Here is a 23,450-nt window from a genome sequence, read left to right on the forward strand (position 1 = left end):
CTCTCTCTCTCTCTCTCTCTCTCTCTCTCTCTCTCTCTCTCTCTGTAGGGGGGGTGTAGTATGGGTATGTGTTGGTGTGTTTGTGTGAGCATGTATCTGTAGATGCCAGCGTGGGTACAGTTGGATCTCTGGAATTGAAGTTACAATCAGTTTTGAGGCAAACAACGTGGTTGCTAGGAACCAAACTGTTTCATTGCAAAAACCAGAAGCTCTTTTAACCATGGGCCTTATGCTTCAACCCTGGAACATGCCTTACTTAAGAACAAAATCTAGTAGCCTGAAGTGGTATATAAATTATATATTTGCATATATTACTAGTTAGTTGTTAGAAAAAACCCTAAATATAATGATGTTAACAAGATTAACATTTTCCCCTCTCATGATTGTAGTTATGATCTGGATGCTGAATATCCATGATGCAAAGCCTGCTTTGTACTTCAAAGTTATTTGAAAAGTCTAGTTGCTTTGCATTATGGCTCTAGTCCTCCACTAACTACATTTGTTGTATTCTGGTAGGGGGAAGGGAAAATATGGTTAAGGAAAATATTCTGAAGATCTATAATGAAGAAGGCATACATATACCCACCATACTCTTCAAACTAATAATACCTATAGAAGGCTGGGAAAAATACTTTCATAATAACATCCTGGCCATATAGTACTTTTTCATCTCCAACCCTCAGATAAGAACAGAAGGAAATTGTCTTCGTATCATCACCAAGTAATGGGAAAGGGCACAAACTTCTATTACAGCGTTTTTATTTGCTCTTTGAAAGTTTCATATATTTATTCAACCTATCTTGTCATACCCATCCACCAGTACATCTCTGAACTCTGTATCGCAGCCACTACTTGGCTGCTCTTTTTTGTTAATATTAACAATTAATGTTGCCAATATGTAGCTGAATGTCAGGGCACATACTGGGATACAGGCAACCTATCAACCTCCACATTCCCAAATGCCATTGGTTATCCCTCTTTCAATTTCCTTAAGATTATTAGGCAAGGAGGGGTTCTCCCTCTGCCTCCCATGATTATTTTCTTCCCCATTCTAGTGTGATTTAAGCATCCTTACTTGGGCCTTCCTATTTATTTGTCTTCATAGTATCTGTCGGGGTGAATCTTAGGTATTTTGCACTTTTTGGCTAATATCCACTTATCAGTGAGTACATGCCATGCATGTCATTTTGGGTCTGAGTTACCTCACTCAGGAAAATATTTTCTTCTTCTATCCTTAGATTCTGAAAAAGATTTTGTCAAAAACACAAACAAATCTTCATGTTAAAACTCTTGGAGAGATCAAGAATTCAAAACACATACCATAACACAATAAAAGCAATATACAACAAACGAGTAGCCAACATCAAATTCAGTGGAGAGAAACTTGATGAAATTCCACTAAAATCAAGAATAAGGCTGCCCAGTGTATCCCTATCTATTAGTATTTGAAGTTCTTGCATATATTACTTGAATAATATTCTTGAATATAGTTCTTGAAGTTTTAGCTAAAGCAATAAGACAACAAAAGGAGATCAAGGGAATATAAATAAGAAAGGAAGAAGTATTACTATTCACAGATGATATGACAGTATACATGATTGACTCCAGAACCAAATTTCAAAAAGCCCCGTGCAATAATCTGCATTTGTAATGCCTGGGCTAGGGTGGAGCAGACAAGTAAGTTTCCAGGGCTTACTAGATTGCCATTGTAGCCTTCCTTTTTGAGTCATTTAAAGAAACTGACTCAAAAATGGTGTATGGTGCATCAGAAAGATTCTTGGGGATGAACTTTGACATTTATACTCATGCATACACATGCACCTAAATAATAATGCATAAAAATTTTTAAAAAACCAACATTTCAATCTTAGAAACAGAGACTATGGCAGTTATTTTTTTGCGTACACACAGAGAGAAAGACAAAGGGCAGAAGGACACTCACTGCTCAATTCTTGAAAAATTCAAACTGCTCCTTTTGGGATAGATAGTTGATAATTATTTTTTTGTGGTTGTTTTCATTCTGGTTAACATTGTTTTGTTACTTCTTAAGTTTAAGAACTTTGATGTAGTTAAATATTTGTCAAATTGCATTGTCAGTCTTCATTGCTCAGTGTTTTACCTCACTAATCCTTGAAATATAATTCTCTTTTTCTCAAAACAATCCTTCTGCTGAATCTTCCATCTTTGAGAACATCTGCAGATTTCATTACTATTATTAGTTTCCTTTATTTCTTTTGATAAACATTGTATCTCTTATTTTAATTCATTATTCTTGTTTTTTTTTATGACTAGCTCCACTTCATGCATGTTTTTCCTTTTGTCCTTACTTTTTTTTTAAAAAGATAGGATAGTTATGATTATTTTGTCTTAATGTTTGTCAGTGTATTACATGTGTGTCTTGTGCAGACAGAGTCTGAAAGAGGATGTAGAATTCCCTGGAATGGGAGTTACAAACAGTTTGAGCAGCCATGTGAGTGCTGGAAATAGGATCCACATCATATGGAAGAGCAGCCTTACCATTCAGCAATCTCTGCTAACCTGGCCTATGTTCTTTTTATTCTCTTTTGAAATTATTTTTATTTGATTTAATAGTGCATATTGAAAAACAGGCCCTGCCTCATTGCATATTTTGAGACATCAACTGGGCCTTTTGTTCTTCATGAAACTATTGCAAACAGAACTGACACATTTGAGAATCATTACTTGCCTGAAAACAATATAAAACTTATTGCTATAATTCTGCTCAATTAAAAATATATATAGTCATATTGTTGCTAAAAGTGGAAAAAGGTATTCACCTCACTACTTGGCCTCTGGATCCTTCTCAAGTTCAAGCATGAAATTTGGGTGCTACAAATTGCCAGTGAGGGTCAGTTAGCTAAAACCTAATTTTGGCTCTTTCCTGAACTTCTTCATTGTGCAGTCACAAAATAATATTAGAACATCACTAGGTTTCTATGCATACATTACTGATATCTCTTAAAATAAAAGACATCCACTTATTGCCTATGCCTTTAAGACTGAGACAGGGAGTATTGCCAGAAGTTACTAAGGGCTATGGATAAAGAACAAAAGGAAGACAGACTCTAAACTCTGTCTTTAGTGAGTATAAGATGATACAACATCATTATGTATGTTTTATATACATTATACACTGTTAACATGGGTTCAGGTCTCTCAGTGTTAGAGTATAAATTCATAAAGATGGTCATAGCATAGAAGCCCAAAGATACCTGAAGGAATTGAACTCTTCTGCTTGATACCACTGTTGCAGTTAAACAAGACAGCACCGTTGCAGGTAGACAAAAGGCAGAGATAGGGTTTAAATGGTTCTGACTCTTCAGCACACAGGTAGAAAATACTTTGCTATGACCCACACACTTTCATATAAAAAAACCTATGTACATTGTAAACTTTAAGAACATTAACTCTCTCAAATACTTCCTCATCTTCATGACTGTTCACCACACTCTATCTTTCACTAAACTCCAGGGTCCTAGGAACAACTCAATATTCAAGCATTTGTCTTCAAGTCTAACATAACGCCTGGAAATTTCTCTTTTGCAAGAAAAATCTGGGGTTGGCTAAAATACTTTACCTACAAGTTATATGCCTTCTCATAATGATGAGGATTATCTTAATGATGGCAGAATGGTTATAAAGAAGTAAGAGAATTACAAGGCATATTGAGCATCCACTCTGGAAGTGTGACTCTCTTACTGGACCAGTAGGTTTTTGTCCTGACTCATCATGTGTTTGTAACCCTGAGCCTTTGAAAACAGAGCACACTCATTTTTCAGACACACAGTAGATACCAAACAAGGTTCTTCATTTATTGCTGCTATCATCCTCCCCACAGGATTCTGTTGAGGGGTGATTTTTAATACCATCATATCTTGGGATCTGAAACTTGAACAATAGAAACTGCCCCAAGTGGCCCCATTTATGGAACATTAGAGCCAATCTATCTACTTGCATCATTCTAGATCTCTAGTGATATCTCTGCTCTCAGCCTGCATACTTTATTTTATTTCTCATATCTACTAGTTTTCAACCTGTGGGTCATGACCTCTTTGGTGTCACATATCAAATATCTTTTATACCAGATATTTACAATACAATTCATAGCAGTAGCAAAATTATAATGATAATTTAACAAAAAAATCATTTCGTGGTTGAGGGTCCCCACAATATGATGAAGTGCATCAAAATTCACTTAACTGGGAAGGTTGAGGGTCACTGAACTATTAGTTAAACAGAGAATATTCTTTTTCCTATACTGATATTATATATTTTGCTAAAGCTTTCCATACTTATTATATCAGACTTGTACAGAGACAGTTTGAACTCTCTGAGGTCGGAAGTCCCTATTTCTCTGCTTTCACTAGACACCAGGTTAGAGACTTTGCTTCCTTTAAACATTTATGTCCTCGTCATTTAGTCTATGGAAACATCGATGCTCACTCAGTTCTTAATTGGGAATGCATGAATAAAGAAGAAATTTCAAATTTTAAACTGATTAGAAATATGATAGTGTGGAAATGAGGGCAGAAATTACTGGAATATTCCTATTACTAAAACGTACATTTCCTCACAAATATATTCACAATCCCTCAGTGTTAGTCTCATTATTTACATATGTACATCTCATGGGTGGCAGATGCTGCATTATATGGGGTCTTGCTTCTGCCCAGTTACAGAGCTCAGGCCGCTCAGTGAGGCAGAATGCTCTGGAGTTTTGACTGTGTTTTCCCCATGCAGGTGCCAGGAGGGCATCAGGCTACCAGAAGTCCTGGGACACCACTCTTAGAAAGCACAGTCTGAGATCCCTGGGACAGCAGGAGCTGGCTTGGGAATCCTGGGGCCTGCCAATCTGGTTCTCAGGCTCTTGAAAGCTGCTAGGAGGCTTAGAAGAGCTGAGAAAGGAGTGGGGGCCAGGGGTATGAGGCTGAAAGGGAGAAGTAGAGAGTGCTCCAGCTGCATCCCTCGGGAAGAATGTCCTTGCCTTGGTGAGCAGGCATCTTGGCTTGGTGGTCCTGGCTAAGAGCAGAGAGAAGCCTAGGTGAAGGCCTTCTCTATGGCTCCCCATAGCGGATCCCCATAATAAGGGGCAGTCCATGGTTTTAAGGCTTTTATTGTCGTAGTGGAATAAGCAAGAAAATTACTACAGCCACCATTAGCTATAAGTTTCTAGAAAGACATGCCCTTGGGACTTTGAAGGGAGTATGGCCATGTGAATATTTCGATTTAAGAGTTCTGATCTTGCTGGGCAGTGGTAGCACATGCCTTTAATCCCAGCACTTGGGAGGCAGAGGCAGGCAGATTTCTGAGGTCAAGACCAGCCTGGTCTACAGAGTGAGTTCCAGGACAGCCAGGGCTATACAGAGAAACCCTGTCTCGGAAAAACAAAACAAACAAACAAACAAATGAACAAAATAAAAGAGTTCTGATCTTTAGAAAGAATGAATAAATTGGTTGTTTTAATAAAGAAAACAAACAAAAAAACAAAACAACATTAATAAAAAACAGTACCCCATTTTCAGAGAGGAGTGTCTGGGAAAGAAACCTTAATTGGGTACCTTCAGGCATTTAGAAAACTCATTAAAATGATGATCTGTCTTAAGGCTATGTGACTTGTGGTCATGTCCTCTACCTGTGGAAGAGCTGGGGGGCACTGCTCTTATGTGAGTAATAGCTACAAATCTATGGAGGGCTGTGGCCTACTGTCAGGAGCCTACTGTCTGGGAACAAGACAAAACCCTTACTATTCCTCAGGGTCACTGGGGTTTCCAACCTTAGCTCAACCAAGAATCAGGCTGCCTTTCATGGTCCTACACTGAATAGACAGCACTATTCTTTAGATAAACAGGCATTTGAAATTGTAAGAAGTCCATGAAAGCTGTACAAAACATGAAAGATCTTCCTCAGCCCTTGTCATGTTACATGTCTCTGCCTTTGCTAGATTTAGAATGCTTCAGCTAGAAACCTGAATAATTTGTTGACACTTAATATCCTTGTTCCTTCTTTTGGAAACACAAGATAGAATACTACTCAAATCATTCTCACCTATATCATTACAGTTTCTATAGAATATATTCCATGTTTAAAAATAGAGTAAGTCAGGAGGAGGCAAAATGATTTTCAAAAGTACATCCATGGACCAAGGGGCATTGCTCTATTTAATTAACATATAGGCCCCTAAACACAAGTCCCACTGAACGCACATGTCTGCCTCTCCTTGATACAACTACACTCAACTGACTATTGAAATGTTTTTCAGTTTGTGAAGAAATATGGAAACCTAATTAGTCTTGATTTTGGTAACATCTCTTCAGTGATTATAACTGGACTTCCCTTAATCAAAGAAGTTTGCACTGACATGGAACAAAACTTTTTGAAACGCCCCAGGATACCTAGCAGGGAACATGTGTTTAAAGACAATGGTAAGTTTAACTGGGAGCAATAGTGAATTCATTGGGTTATTAAAAATAAGACATGAATTGAGGTGGAAAATGGGACTCATGTGGGAAGGATCCATGGAGAGCTGGAGGCAGGGAGTAGGAAAACTAGAGGATCAAGATGCATTGCACATTTATGAAACTTTTAAAAGTGAAAAAAGTACAGATACCATTAGGTTTCTGGTACAATATAAGGTTTGGTTTTGCTATGTTAAAGATACTTCTAAGTCTGTAACTCTACAACATTTCTATGAACCAAACCCTTCATGAAATGAATTTTATTGTTTTATCATACCGCTACCCACACCTTTTCCCCTTCTCCTCAGAAAAGGATAGGCCTCCCATGGATATCACCCCTACTTGGCTTATCAAGTTGTAGTAAGGCTGGATATAACTTCATTTATTGAAGCTAGACAAAGCATCCCGGTTAGAGGAAAGGGATCCAAAGAAAGGAAATGTTATCTTTAAATCAGCTGTTACCATATTTCCTCAGTGAAAGTAGCCATCAGGGGACTGAGAGCATATCCCTCTAAGAGAGACTTGAAAAAACCACATGTCTGTAGACTAACTCTAGAGACATAGTAACAGCAGCACATTCCACAGCCAGACATATGCGTTCTCATTCTCTTTCCCGCTCCAACACTCTGCCTTACCAAAACAGATGTGAGGCACCTTCCTACTGCTGCTGCTGCTCTTCCTATGGTTCCTTAAACTGCATCATCCAGGCCATGCCACACAGGCATCTCTAGCCGTCCAAATAGTGTTAGAATAGACTGACATGAGATCACAAAAAGATAATTAAATCAAGTTATGTCTTTGACAGTTGAAAACAGTCTTCAAATGTATTGACCTGCAAAGGCTTCACTTTAGCTACTTCCTAATTTCTTCTTGAAACAATCAACCATAAATTGTACACCACCGACTACCTTATCTGCTATGATTAGCACACTTATGGTTTTAAGTGATTGATAGTGAGCAGGATAGGTAAAAATTAATCTCATTGAGTGACATGTAGTATCTGAAGGCCATATTTAAGTGGATAGAAAACTGTTGAGATGGGCAGGACAGAGCCCGGCTCTTAATTTTCATCATATCTGTAAGAGAAGCTTTTGCGTGGTGTTGGAGAGAGTATAAAATCAGACTCCACATTTTAAGGCTCATTCAGGATGCTAGATAAAGAACACAGGCATGACAGCAAAGATACTATCATTGTAACTATAAAAGAAGGCATTTGAACACTCAACTTGACAAAAAAATGACAGCAGGTTAGACTGAAGCAGGGACATTATAACCTTAAGGACTGAAGTTAGAGAGAAGCCATAGATCGCTGTGAATTTCCATATTTGCCCTTCATTTCATCTATACATGCACCTAATACAGTTTTTTGTTTTACATATTTTAAAACTAGAATCAAAATATCATGATGCTGAGTCTCTCTTTTTACAGGAATTGTTTTTTCTAGTGGCCAGACATGGAAGGAGCAAAGAAGGTTTGCACTGACGATACTCAAGAATTTTGGTTTAGGGAAGAAGAGCTTAGAGCAGCGCATACAGGAAGAGGCCCAGCATCTTGTGAAGGTCATAGAAGAGGAGAAAGGTGGGCATTTCATAGGTTGGTACAGGAAGTTCTAGAAATTTCGTTAATTGAGCACCTAATTATTAGATAAATGTTGTCCTTGGCCTGCAGTGTTATAGGCACTGAAGATGGAATAGTTAACAAGTAGCCATGTCCCTGCTCCAGATGCTCTGTAGCTAAGCACACAAATGGGTCATTAAACAATTGTTGACCATAAAGCCTGATTATCTATGTGACTTCCTACATATTGCCAGTGTCCTTTAATCATGCAGGGTTCCATGTAGGGGGCTGTGGCCAGAGATTCCCACATTATCCTCTAATGCGTATATTTTATGACATACAGAGTAGAACCTTCATTAAATAAAAAGAGAAAAAGAAAGAAAGGAAGGAAGGAAGGAAGGAAGGAAGGAAGGAAGAAAGGAAGAAAGAAGGAAAGAAAGAAAGGAAGAAAAAGAAAGAGAGAGAGAGAGAGAGAGAGAGAGAGAGAGAATGGGAGAGAGAGAAAGAGAGAAGGGGGGAAGAATTAATATCTTTAAAAGACTCAATGCTCTCGTATCTCCATCTCCAGGACAGCCTTTTGACCCTCACTTTAGGATCAACAATGCAGTTTCCAATATCATTTGCTCCATCACCTTTGGGGAGCGCTTTGAGTATGAGGACAGTCAGTTTCAGGAACTAATGAAGTTAATAGATGCGACCTTGTGTTCTGCAGCATCAGTGACGTTAGTGGTAAGTAACCTGCCTTTGCATATTTTCAAAAGTATATTGCATTGAGACTGTTTCAAAAAAAATAGGTTTAACTTTTTATTTGGGGGAATTTTTGAAATTAATATTATGTCTTAAAAGTTTAGTTTGATACTAAACCTATTTACAATATATGATTTTAGCATATGCAAAATATTTATAGCATTTATATGAACTATTTTAACATTTATAATGATATATACATAAAGGTGGGAGTATTACTTCTATTTTTCATTAATTTTTTTTAAACTTCTTTATTTTACATCCACATTGCAGCCCCCACTCTCTTCCCAATTCTACCTTCACAATTCAATCCTCCCATAACACTCTCTTCTCTTCAGAGAAGGAGAAGGTCTCTGTATGGACCAACCATTCTTAGCATATCAAGTTGTACTGGGACTAAGCATGTTATCTCCTACTGAGGCCCAGCAAGGCAGTCCAGTCAAGGAAAGGGGATCCAAAAGCAGGCAGCATACTCAAAGATAGCTCATGTTCCAATTGTTAGAGTAGTCACAAGAAGGCAAAGCTGCACATCTACTACTGTTGTATAGGGGGCCTTGATCCAACCCTGAATGTTCTTTGCTTGGTGGTTCAGTCTCTGTGAGCCCCCATGGGCCCAAACTATTGCTTTCAAGGTTATTTCTCTATTTCTCTTCTATGAGATTTGGTGTATCCAGTTTTATGTTCAGGTCCTTGATCCACTTAGACTTGTGTTTTGGACAGGGTGATGAATATGGATCTATTTGCATTCTTCTACATGTAGACATCCAATTAGATCAGCATGATTTGTTGGAGATGCTTTCTTCTGTTGTATGACTTTGGCTTCTTTAACAAAAATCAAGTGTCCATAGATGTGTGGATTTATTTCTGAGTCTTTGATTTGATTCCATTTGGTCAATGTGTGTGTTTCTGCACTAATAATGCCATACTTTTGTTATCCCTATTGCTCCGTAGTACAGCTTGAAGTCAGGGATGGATATTGTCAAAGGCTTTTTTAGCGTGTAATGAAATAACCATGTAATTTTTTCAATCAGTTTATCTATATGGTGGATTAAGTTGGTGGAATGTTTGTATACTTAACAGTCCCTGCAATCCTGGGATGAAGTTTACTTGAGTGATGTTTTTGATGTGTTCCTGAATTCTGTTTGCAAGTATTTTATTGAGTACTTTTGAATCAATGGTCATAAGAGAAAGTGGTCTGAAATTCTCTTATATTGAGTCTTTGTGTGGCTTAAGTATTGAGTGACTCTGGCTTCAGAGAATGAGTTTGGCAGACTTCCTTCTGTTTTTATTTTGTAGACTAGTTTGAGGAGTTTTATTAGCTCTTCTTTGAAAGTCTGGTATAGTTCTATACTAAAACCACCTGGCCTTGGAGTTATTGTTGTTGTTGTTGTTGAATTTGTTGTTGTTGTTGATGTTGTGAGATGTTTAGTAACTGCTTCTGTTTCCTTAGGGGCTATAAGACTATTAACTTTGGAAGGCGGTACCTCTCTAGAAAATCATCCATTGTGTTAAAATGTTCCAATTTTTTGGAATACATGCTTTGAAGTAAGACTCAATGATTCTTTGAACTTCTCAGCGTCTGTTGTTATGTCTCCCTTTTCATTTCTGATATTGTTTATTTAGACACAGTCTCTCTGTCCTTTGGGAAGTTTGGCTAAGGGTTTGTCTATCTTGATTTTTTTCAAAGAACCAGGAATTGATTTCTTCAATTCTTTGTATCGTTTTCTTTTTGTCTAATTGATTGATTTTAAACCTGATTTTGGTTATTTCCTGCCTTTTACTCTTCTTTGTTGTACTTGCTTCTTTTTTCTAGACCTTTCAGGTATAGTTTAAACTTGTTAGAGAAATTCATAATTTCTTCATGGAGGCATGTGGTCCTATGAACTTTCCTGTTAGAACTGCTTTCATAAATTTGAGTTTGTTGTGGCAGCGTTATAACAAACATTTTTGGCATAGGAAATTATATTAGACACTTTGATAGACACTTCAAATGTACATGTCAATGAATTATCTCAATGACTCTCTACATATAAAAGTATACAGCAGGATATCTGAAATCTGGTACAATTACTTGGTTTTTACAGGGAAAAAGTCAGAAAAATCAATGAGAAAACCAATAACATTTTAAAAGGTCAGTAGCATGCAAGACATGTGCAGCAAAGAAACTGAGGTTTGAAAGAAAACAAAGTACAAATAGAAATGTATTTATATAAAACTACACAAGCAAAATAGAGCCCAGTCCACCAGAACTCTGTAAAATGCTGTGTATCTTTAAAAACATTCAGTTGGCAAAGAGAGTGAGACTCCACTAGTAAGGAGTCTACTATCAATATTACTCAATATTATTAATTATATTAAACATTGATATATTTAATGTTATCAGTATTAAGTGTTAATATACCTTAATGTTATGAATAATATTAAAAATAAATATTGACCTATTTTAACACTATTAATAACATTAAAAATGTTTAATATTGTTGTGCTGTCAAACCTGAAGTTCATAGAATAAACAGCACACATCTGACTCCTTGAAGTGTTGATTTTACGCTGTGCCATATTATCTATATACTACAAAGTATTATTGGAATTATAGTCACCATCTATTTTACTTAACTAAAGATTGTTATCTGTATCTTTAATACAGATATTAAATCATGTTGGAGGCAGAACCATGTGTAGCTACCTGAACAACACATACTAGTGGTAATTTTCTGATGGCAAAATAAATGCTTAAACCTCCTCCCAGTTAGAATGTACGTGAAAAGATGCCTATCTTCTTGACAATAATCAAATAGCAAAGCTTCAAGCACTTGACTTCAGAGCATTACTTTCATGATGTAAATGACAGGGCCCATGTTAATTTCAGAGATATTATATATTCCCTATGAAAATCAACTTCAATGACTTGAAATAGAAATGCCCTCAATGTGATTCAGAGGCCATGATGGTTGGACAGTACAGAGGAATATAATGGAGATTTGAAAGGTTCTACTTCTGTAGCGCTTATATATACAAAGTACTGTTTGACACTGAGTGAAGTAGATGGCTTTTGAGGATTGTAAGACAAAAAGTGAATCCATATGATCACATTGTTAAATGTTCTCTATGGAAAATGTGGGCAAAATGATTTGAAAATGCATTAATGGTGGAAATAAGAAAATGTTTAATTGTATGCCAACATTCAGAAATGGGAGAAATGTTGGAGTACACCAGGAAGCAAAAAGCTGGGATGATTAAAATGATCTGTTGCTTTACATATTTTGCAAGGCACAGTTAAAATGCATGATATGAAGCGGTGAGAGGAAGACTTGAAACCAAGATGGCATGGATGTTACCACAAAGGGGAAAGGACAAGATTATTTAAAAATGTGGAAAAGTTATTCCATGGTATCTCCAATATTTTCTTATTTTTCTTTATAAGCTCTACAATGCCTTTCCATCCATATTTAAATATCTTCCTGGACCACATCAAACAGATTTCAGAAACTGGGAAAAACTGAAAATGATTGTGGGAAGTATAATTGATAGTCACCGAAAAGATTGGAATCCTGATGAGCCAAGAGACTTCATTGATGCTTTCCTTAAAGAAATGACAAAGGTGAGGAAAATGTTGCCTAGGTGTTCTTAGAAAAAAAATATGGTGGTTTAGAATATTCTAGCAGACCTTACACCATGCTGTCATATATTTAAGGGTATAACACTGCACTGATTCACTACTAAATAAATCCCTATGCCTGTTAGCCAAGCAATCTTCTTTTGAGGATTATAGAGACTCCATCACAAGGATGCTCCAAGCTCGCAAAGGGCACTTTATATATCCTTGGCTATATCTCCCTTCCTTTGTATTCAGTACCAAGTATGTAGCATCTTATTTCCTCTCTTCATCTGCTTCCATCTTTGCATCTCTTCTCCCTGGTTCTTATCAAGTATCCCAGTAATTAAGATAATCCAGGGTAGTATTTCTTCTCTAAAAAGAATCACACTTGCAAAGTCAGTTTTAGCTTATCAGCAACATGCAAAGCTTATAAAATCATGATCTGTGAATCTTGTAGATTTCTGATTAACACACTGTGAAAATATCAATTAGAAATAGTATTTTAGAAATGAATAAAGAAGTATATCAGGAATATCATTAGAAGGAAGTGGTTCATTGCACACTGGAATGAGTTCATAAAAATGGAGATAATGAATCCCTATGCCCCTACTTGCACTTTGCCCTTAGGTGAAGAAATACACAAAGTAAAAGTAGTAATTAAACTTCAGAACTCTAGTTTTAGATGAGATAATCCAAAGGTAGTCATGCACCCCATCTCAGTCAACATTGAGTTTGATTGAATGCTGGAGATTAATTTCAAAGTTTGGGTGGTGCCTCTGCCTTCCTCTGTCCCCACATCATGACTCTATAATCACATAAAGGCTGGAAAACAGTTGTTTGCATATATGTGTTGCCTGTGTATCATTGTGACATGACGTAGCAAAAACAATTTGAGGGGTTGAAGTTTTTGGTTCAAAACTTCAGGGGTACATTTGATCTGTTCTCACAGAGAAGGATTGGCAGATTGTCTTAGTTTATGGTGTCAATGTCAAGGGGTGTGCTGGGGTCTGCACATCATTGTGTACCAGGAAGCAGAAGGTAGAACCTAGGACCTTTTACAATGTTGAGTACCTCCCCTAGTCAAGGAAATAGTCAAACTCAAAGCTGAAATCAATCAACTAGAAACAAAAAGAACAACACAAAGGATCTGCAAAACTAGAAGCTGGTTGTTTGAGAAAATCAGCAAGATAGACAAACCCTTAGCCAAACTAACTGAAAAGGCTGAGAGACAGTATCCAAATAAACAAAATCAGAAATAAAAAGGGAGACATAACCACAGAGACTGAGGAAATTCAAAAAATCATTATGTCCCACTTCAAAAGCCTCCATTCTATAAATTGGAAAATTTAAATAAAATGATTTTCTAGACAGATACAACTCCCAAATCAAGATCAAGTAAACTATCAGAACAGTCCTATAATCTTTAAGAAAAATAAAAGTAGTCATTAAAAGTTAACCACACTGGACTTTTGGGAGCTCTCAGAGACTGAGCTACTAACCAAAAAGTGTACACAGGCTGGACTGACAACCCCAATGTATGTGTTGCAGATGTGCAGCTAAGTCACTATGTAGATCCTCCAACAATTGGAACAGAAGTTATCCCTAAAGCTGTTGCCTGTCTGTGGAATCCATTCCCCAACTGGAATGCCTGGTTGCCCTAAGTCAGGGAAGATGGGGCTAAACCTGTAAAGAATTAGTGCTCCAGAGTGGGGAGATACTTAGAGAAGTTACCCTCCATCTCAGAGGAGAAGGTGAGGGGTTGAAAAGGGAGGACAAGTGATAGGGATATGGAGGAATGACTGGGATAGGAGGGCAGTTTTTAGGATGTAAATGAATAAATTAATTCATCAATAAAAATATAAAATTAACTGGAGAACATGAACAAAGAGAATAATAAATAAATAAATTAGTTAATTAATAAAACAAAGAGGAAACTCTCTTTTAAAAAGTACACAATGCCATTCTAGTACCCAGATAAGACTACTACAAGTTTCAATGAAGAAAACCTCATCTGCAGCACTCTGGACCTCTTCCTTGCTGGAACAGAGACAACATCCACAACACTGCGCTGGGCTCTGCTCTACATGGCCCTCTACCCAGAAGTCCAAGGTGAGCATGTGCTGAATGTACCTGGAAAAGGCAGAATGGGACTTCTGAAAGTTGTTACTTAGATGGGGCCAGAAGATAGAATAGTGGAGTGGAAAAACAAAGAACAGCTTTGAGACAAGGTGTTGTGGAGAAAGGTCATGGCCTTCTCATGTCCTGTCAGGATTGTACAGACTTTGTAATCTGTCTTTAAAGAAGCTTCAGTCCTAGAGCTAAATAGAGAAGTCAGCTGTCTTTGTGGTAGGTTCCATCAAAGAGTGTGAGTGTCTCATAAAAATCCGCTCAGCTCATTTTTCCTTTACAGAACTGCCATCCTATTTTGCCCTGGATACCCTCCAGATGACTTTGTTTGATACCTTGCAACAAATTTATGTTACCACACATATTTTGCATGGTGCATCCCTGCATTCCATTTTCTCCATTAGCATTGCCTTTAATCTTACCTCTAAGTAGGGTTTGGGCTTTATATTTACCAGAAATGTACTATTCAATTTCTTGAGATTTCAGAACAATTTTCTCAGATACTACCCCAAATATGTTTTAAATTCTGCCAAGAATTTAATGCTTGGCAATTTGCTGCCTTACCTCCATCAAGATATGTAGTTACTACATCTTCACAGGGATTTTCGCACCTTCAGAAATAGTGGCCCATCCCATCACATTATTCCTCTGATTATAGAACACATTTTCTGGTGAGAGATAAGAATACTCTTCATGTCATAGAGCATTTCTTCAAATCCTGATAAAAGGTTATGTATGAAGTGTAAGTCATTGTAGCACACTCAAGCCAACTATTCTGCCATGCGATGAAAATAAGAGCAGTGATCATAATGTCTCCCATTAGTAAAGATCATCTGGTAATTTCTTAAGCTTCATTCACTTTGTAATACAGGGCATTTCACTGCCCTGGCACTTACCAAGTAGACAAGGCTTCTTGCCAGTGAGGCACAGAAATCTGTCCATCTCTGCCTCCCCAGAGCACTGTCAATAGGAATATGTGCCACCATATCTGGATTTTTACATGAACCCTAGGGATCACACTTAGATTCTCATGTTCGCATAGCTGTCTGTTTATATGCTGAGCTATATTTCATGGCCAACGTTTTCTTTATTGATCAAAATGTATATATCATTATATCTATATCTCTGTCTCAATCTATATATGTTACCTACAATTCTGTTGTTGTGATATATTATAACCAAAACTAATTTATAAACATGAAACTTTATTATTACTGATTGAATCTATGCAGGAAGTCAAGCACTAGAGAGCAAAGTCAGGAGACTTTGACTCCAAAAGAAATCTAGGAAAGTGTGTTTTTAGTGGTACAACAGTAGAACCCCCAATATGATTCAAAATAGGGAAAATTTAGGGAGAAAACCTAGCAATTTCAAATTCTGTTACACTTATATCAGACTGCATATTATCAAATAATTCTTAGAAAAAGTCCTATCTTTAGGATACAGATGAGTAAAGTGGTGAAAAATGAGACTGAGCCTAGGAGAATGTCAGTAGCTTCAGAAGCAAAAATACTCAGTAAAAGTTTGCAATATACCTTCCAGTTTGATACATCTCCTTAAGTAATCACAGTCTACAGATGCTCAGTGGTTTTAAATTGTATGTCCTCCCTATGAACTCATCTCCTGAAATTCTGTTACCAGTGGATTGGCTAGCTTTGTGAACTACTTAAGTGACTTTGAAAGAGATACCAGACATGTCAATGAGATGGTTCAGCTAGCAAAATGGATAGCTGCAAGCCTGACCTCCTGAGTTCAACCCCCTACAAACGAGATTGTACAGGAGGAGAACTGACTCCAGCAATTTGTCCTGTGAACATCACTTTTTCACTTTGGAACATGTGCAAGTGCTCACAAATAGAAAATATTTTAAATACTTCTTTTTTAAAAAAAAAATAAGAACCAAAGAACCCCTCTCTTCCTTTGAACACTGGTACACAAAAAAGTTTCCTCATTTAGAGACAGAATATCAATCCTTATCAGATAACAAATCTCCTAATACCTTTATTGTAGATATGGTGATCCTCAAACTCTAAGTAATGAACCCTTATTTTTCTAAACCCTTTGGTTAAGAGAATTTATATGCAGAAGCCTGAATGGGTACTGTTCTGAGCTTAGTCATGCTAATCAGATCTATTCAGTCCTGAGTAGGTTGAAATCTGTGGTTATGTCTTAAGCACAAGGAAAATCAGAGTTGACAGTTTCCATAGGAGTTTATTGAGAAGATGAGGAACATGGTGTTTCTTGGTAAACAGAACACTGAATAAAACGTAAAAAGACAACATCTTGGACACTACTCTTCTGTCTTCACAAGAAAGCACTATACTTTGAAGATGATAGGACCCTTATTTTCTTTCAGAAAAAGTACACACTGAGATTGATGGAGTGATTGGACAATGGAGGCAGCCAAGCACAGATGACAGAGACTCTATGCCCTACACAAATGCTGTCGTCCACGAGGTGCAGAGGATGGGCAACATCATACCCTTGAGTATTCCCAGGGAAGTGACAGCTGATACCACTTTGGCAGGATTCCACCTGCCTAAGGTAAACTTACATTATCAGCTTCCGATCTCCAGTTCATTGTTCGTTATTTGAGGAACCTAATCATAAAAGTAAAATTTATTCCCCCCCAAAGAAAGCATTTAAAATTAAAGAGAGATTTTATTCATAACAGAGCATAAGCATTCCTCCTGTGTGCCTAAGTGCTGTTTACGTGTATCTTGGGAAATACAGAAATGGAGACTCCTTGGTTGAATTTGCTTAGTCAAAGACAGCTTTATTTACTAAAGAACACCCTCTTGCTAATGTTCATTCACAAGAGTAAACATTCCGATGCCATATGCAAGCTCATAGGTGGTTTTCTAGTATTTTCTTACTCTCCCACAGTTGAGAACTTTCTATCTCATAAAGAAATCTAGTCCAAAGTGAAATAATAATTCTTAGAAAGGGACAGAAAAAAACAGGCAGTTGCCAAGAAAACATGTATTGAGAATTCTTATGTATTTCAAAATTTCTTAATCTCTTTTACATGAGTATTGATCTCTTCTTTCTTCTTTTTAGTAGAAATTGTGACTGTGAAATAAGTTTACATAAAGTCCCTCTACTACAATATAAAATGTCCTAGCCATTTATTTGGGATTAAACCTGTTCTGATTATTTGTACTAATGATTATATTAGACATTGAAAGATCTCCTGTATACTTTTATGCATGGATCACTCTTACATCCCTCTATTCTCAGATCTTAGCTCATGATTTACTCAGGATTTCTGAAGAGAGCTCTCTTGACCACATCATACTCTTTCTGTCCAAGGCACAATTATTATCCTTTCCATTCTTTCTCCACACTGTGAACCAAAGATAACAAAACATTTCTTCACAGTAGCAAAATAAAATGCCCAAGGTTTCAGTTCAGCATGGCACCAAGGGGGAGGCACAGTAGATCTTTCTTCATGTTGGTGGCCAGGAAGCAATAAGAAAGCCTGCGGGAGGCTATCTTCCCACTCCATTTATTTTACCCAGTTCTTCAGTGTTGACTAAGGTGCCGCATATCAGGAAGCTCTACTGCCATTAGATAATAAGCTATGGAAATGCCCTCACAGCTACTCTCACTGGAATTCTATTATAATCTCCTAGACAATTATAAATTACTCAGAATGTGTTGTTCTCAGGAAAGTCCTCAGAGTTTGGAGCAGAAGAGTCTCTCCTGGAAACACAAATAAAACCATGTCTATAACACCTAGAAACAGAAAACCTTCACTTATGACCTTTACAATGGATTGTCAATTTCAAATATACTATCACCTATAGACACTGACAAACTGACTGGATAATATGAAAGTGAGTCAAGGAGCCATGGCTTTAATTTTACAAGGACCTAGTTCCTGAAATGGCTGCAGCTCTGTCCTCTGTGTGGCTCTAAGAAAATTGTTAATCTCTCAATGCATTGATTCCTATATGTCTATCATGACACAGAATAATGTATAGTCCTTACAGGAAGAGGTCAATCATGCAGAACTTATCACTCCATATAACAGTTATACATTTTGTTTATCTTAAGATAATCTTATCTTACGATTATCTGTCTGTAAAACATCCTGAAAAATGTGACCTTGTAAGTGCCTGATTATAAATCATGGGAATGTCCAGAGGAAAGCATCCTGGCACTGTCTAGAAGCAGATGAAGCCTGGGAAGGAATAAGAGAGGTTCTAAAGTAAAACATGCAGGTTTGGAGAATGAAAGTAGTAGATTTTAGTCTGACAACATGAGGGAGGATTAGGGTTCATGTCAAGGATACTAAATGGAATTTGAATGATTGCAAAATTGAGAAAGTAAATATCAGCATATGTCATCTTAGGCAGTAGGGAAAATTGGCTGTGGAGAATCAAAGAATGTCTTTTTATTGTAAGACTGAGGTAATCTTCCAGAGTAGGCAATGAAAATGATGGGAGATACAAGTGTATAGCTTTTAGTTTGTATTCATGACATAAGCATTGTCAGGTGTGAAATACATGAAGATCTAAGGTATCAAGGAGGTGGGAGCAAATAATAACTGACATAGCACAACCAAGAGAGATTGAAAGAATGGTTTGTGAATTGGATGGGGTGGATGAGACAGTATGAAGTAAAGGCACACATTGGAGAATCTGGGCACCATGCCAGGAAGACTGGTGTAGATTCTGCTTGCTTACTCTACATGCTTGATGTTTTCCTAACCCTGCTGAGAGACTGGGTACAGAAGCTGCTGAGGGCTAAGAAGAGAGAGGATGAGATGGCAGACACACTATTTTCTTTTGCAGATCTTCCATAGTCCTCACTGTAAGAAGTAGCTGCATTGAAGGTTACTTACCTCTAGTCCTTTATCTTCCCATGGATGGCCACGTGCCTTCTCCCTACCATATGCTGACCTAGTCCCACAGGCCAGCATTTTATAATAAAAATAAGCCTAATGTCATGAAATATGCTAAGCACACACTGTTCATCATTGATCTGCACTAAGGACAGGTTTTTGAGAGAGCTTAGAGTTTAAATCAGAATGAGATATTGGGAAGCCCCATCCCTTGTGTCTAGATCCATACTTCAATCCTTGGATCTTGGATTTCTCTTTTAGGGCAAGATGATCCTCATCAATTTGACTGCTCTGCACAGAGACCCCAAAGAGTGGGCCACTCCAGACACCTTCAATCCAGAGCACTTTTTGGAGAATGGACACTTTAAGATGAGAGAATCTTTTCTGCCATTCTCAATGGGTGAGTGGTAGTGAGAAGGAAACTTGTCAGAATTCCACCTCATTCCTTCCCTTCTCTTCTGCCTAGAAATATCTGTTCTATTTGACCATCTCCATATAGCTCCACCCACTGCAGCTAAGGTCTTGTTTGACTCATGGTTTCAGAGCCCCTAGTCTATGGGCAGCTAGTCACTAAGCCTATGTTTGAAGTGACAATGTGCACGTTTTAGAAGTTTTTGGCTGAAGAACATGGTGACCACATGGTTGCCAGAAACCTAGAAAATGATGCTCCTAGTTTGCATCTATCCCAGTAGGGACATGACTCAAATGATCTACTTTAGGTACATAGCTACTAAATTTTCTACCACTTCTGAATGGTGTCACAATCAAGATGGTACTTGAATTGATTACTATTTTATTCATGTGAGAAGATGCAATGACCAAAACAATTCTTATAAAAGAAAGCATCTAATTGGAGGCTTGCTTCTAGATTCATAGGATTAGTCCATGATCATTATGGGAAGAAGCAGACATGCATAACACTGAAGTATTAGCTGAGAATTTTACATCTATATCCACAGGCAGATGAGGGGGGTGCCTTGGAGAGGGAGAAAGAAAATGGATAGAGAAAGGTACAGGGAGAGGGAGTGGAAAAGAGGGGAAGGGAGAAACAAGGGAAGGGAGGGAAGAAGGGAGGGAGAGGGGAGCTCTAGTCACTCCTCCAACAAGGCCATACTTCCTAATTCTTCTCAGGACAATTTCATTCCCTGTTTACTAGTCATTCAAATATTTGAGCATATGGGGGCTATTCTCACTCAAACCTCCATGATAAAACCAAGACTACCCATTACACAGGCTAAATTTTTAATCACATGCTCCATACTGAAACACAAGTTCCCACCTGCCCAGCCATGCTCAAGAACAAAGAGACCATTTCACATCATCGCCAAATGAAGAAGATTTAGCTTCATGATAAGGAGTAGTTTAGTCATAGTCCCAGAAAGGTTGGCCCACCAGTCATGTAGCTAACCCTGAATCCTAACTTTGCATATCATGGTATATGTATGCTTTCAGGGAATCTTGGGAATTTACTAGGTTGTTAGTCGTGGTTATTTATGACCAGTAACAGGAGATACATGAACAGAATACAGATTAATGAAACATAGTAACAAAAAAATACAGATGTAACATAAGACATTGGCACCATACAGATACATTTATAACTCAGCTCTTCAGGTCTGCATTCATTATATTTCCTCAACAACATATACTAGGCAGATAATTGCTATGGCAATTGAGAATCAACATCTTCTTCTGCCCTCTGAAATTCACTTTCATGTACACACACGTGCATACATGAGGGACACACATAAGCACAAACACATCAGTACAGACGGGGTCTTAAATATGGATTAGAGTGTGGATGGAGTGCTGCAGTTCTGTTGGGATGCTTGATGAGGATGTTCAATGAGGAAGAGAAGAGTAGAGTTCTAGAGTTGTCCTGGATCATGAGTGATCACCCACATGAACCCAAATATTCGATAGAGAGTATGATGAGAAATCAGGTACAAAAATGTATACAAATACAAATATTTATACAAACATTTTGAAGAATATACAGTGTGTGTGTGTGTGTGTGTGTGTGTGTATGATGTGAGGTGATCTAGAACAATGGCTTCCAGAATGATGAGAATGCTTCAAAATCAGGTTTAACCTTCTACAGATCATTATTCAATGCAAAGCACCAGGATGCCTGGGGAATTGACAATTTTCTGTGCTAGCAAATGAAAACATAAGTCTGACACATATTGTAATTCCAAAGAACAGGAAATATCAATGTGAATATGGTTCTAATGGCTAAATCAAGATGTTAGCTATCAACTGGACACAAAGCCAAGAGGTCAGGTCAGGATTTGTGGTAGGAAGGTGGGGAAACCAATGTCCCAAGACATACTGAAGTCAGCTGAGAAAGTGACTCATCTTCTATTTTTGTCCTACAGGAAAGAGAGCTTGCCCCGGAGAACACCTGGCCAGAACTGAGCTGTTCATTTTCTTCACTACTCTTTTGCAAAAATTTACCTTCAAGCCCCCAGTCAATGAGAAGCTGAGCCTGAAGATCAGAATGGGCCTAAGCCTTACCCCAGTAAGCCACCGTATCTGTGCTGTCCCTAGGCTGTGATGCTGGAGAAGAAAAGAGAGAAAAAGAGCCGGGCAGTGGTGGCACATGCCTTTAATCCCAGCACTTGGGAGGCAGAGGCAGGCAGATTTCTGAGTTCGAGGCCAGCCTGGTCTACAGAGTGAGTTCCAGAACAGCCAGGGCTACACAGAGAAACCCTGATTCAAAAAACAAAAAAAAAAAAGAAAAAGAAAGAAAGAAAAAAAGAAAAAGAGAGAGAGAGAGAGAGCGAGAGAGAGAGAGAGAGAGAGAGAGAGAGAGAGAGAGAGAACAAGAAGAATTGGTGTATGCTCTGAATCTTCTGGGCCTTGGTCACATAAGAGGAGAAAGATGTTACAGAATGAAGGTTGTTCAAGAAATATTGAAGAAATTGAGCTAAGAAATTGAATTAAATTTCTGAATTCCTGGTCCCTTAATTTGGCAGTAGGCAAATCATTTATGAGCTCGATGGCATACCTCTTCATCTAAAAGTTTCAAGGAGAATGATGATTTCCCCAATAAAGAAAATGTATTAAATTGGATTACAAAGGAATCAAAATTCAAAACTAAATTTTAATTATTAGTTAAATTTATACACACTAAGTGCATCGTGAATCCCACCTCAAGTAGTGTGCCATCGCTGTGCCTAAGTCTTACTTTGATACAATCGTATTTGTTACTGGCCCATTGTAGCCTAAAGTGCTGCAAAAGAACCAGAACTGAGTTTCTGGGAGTATCCACAGAAGCAGGCCACAAAACATCTATATGGCAGATCTTTCATTAACTTGTATAGTTCTACTTTCAAGTAGTCCTGGAAACCAGCAGAGCAGGGATATTTCCCAAATCACACATAGGCAAAGTGAGTAGAATAAAATCAGTTTCCTTTTTTATTTAATTTTTTGGTTCTTTGCGAATTTCATATCATGGACCCCAATCTCACTATCTCCCGCTCACCTTGAAACCACCCTCCATTCTTGCAGCCCTCCCCATCAACAGAGGAAAAAAAATTGCCTTGTGAAAGCCATAGTGTCTCACAATGCATCTCTCAGCATACATTCCCTTTCAAGTACTACAGCAGTTCATTGATGTTAGAGGTGACCAGTTCAAAGCCCTGGATACGAGCCTGAGAGGAAAATGAACTCAAAGGCCCACCAGCTCTCTTGTACACACAGCACTGGGACATGAACTCCTGCTTTCCCAGATCAGAATATCCAATGTCCCATCCAATGAGAGGCATAGAGCTCTCTTGTTCTCATTCCCTTTTGCTCCCTTATCCTTGTCTACACTATCAGAGCCAGCTCTACTCTGCTTCCCAGAGAAGGTACATGGCCAACTCCCAAATTCTTAAGTTCTACTCTCTTACCTATGGAAGGTACAGCAACCATTCTCCCAAGTTTTACAGCAGGTGGGGGACAATGCCTGTTCTCACACTCTCATGACCCAGGATCCAACTTTCCTAATCTCCCATGGGTGTCAAGGGGCCACAGACAGGATGAGGGCCTTTCTCCCTCATCCTTTACACCACAGAGCTGACAAGAGCCAGGCTGGCTCTCCAGACCTAAA

The 23,450-nt window shown here is 38.0% G+C and overlaps 1 protein-coding gene across 2 annotated transcripts in view; it reads left to right on the forward strand.

Moving 5' to 3' along the window:
• The window catches only part of LOC114633040 (cytochrome P450 2J3-like), a 26,435-nt gene extending 4,524 nt beyond the window's left edge, over nt 1-21,911 (forward strand). Inside the window, exons 2-9 of one of the 2 annotated variants that reach the window (XM_028781660.1) lie at nt 6,281-6,443; nt 7,905-8,054; nt 8,602-8,762; nt 12,205-12,381; nt 14,346-14,487; nt 16,862-17,049; nt 19,616-19,754; nt 21,733-21,911. In XM_028781660.1, coding sequence (XP_028637493.1) covers nt 6,281-6,443; nt 7,905-8,054; nt 8,602-8,762; nt 12,205-12,381; nt 14,346-14,487; nt 16,862-17,049; nt 19,616-19,754; nt 21,733-21,911 — 1,299 coding nt within the window. The remainder of the gene's footprint in view (nt 1-6,280; nt 6,444-7,904; nt 8,055-8,601; nt 8,763-12,204; nt 12,382-14,345; nt 14,488-16,861; nt 17,050-19,615; nt 19,755-21,732) is intronic. The other variant, XM_028781661.1, reaches the window with a different exon arrangement.
• The last annotated feature ends 1,539 nt before the right edge of the window (nt 21,912-23,450 follow it).

The sequence above is a fragment of the Grammomys surdaster genome, unplaced genomic scaffold (genome assembly GCF_004785775.1).
Source record: "Grammomys surdaster isolate TR1022 unplaced genomic scaffold, NIH_TR_1.0 501, whole genome shotgun sequence".
Taxonomy (NCBI): domain Eukaryota; kingdom Metazoa; phylum Chordata; class Mammalia; order Rodentia; family Muridae; genus Grammomys; species Grammomys surdaster.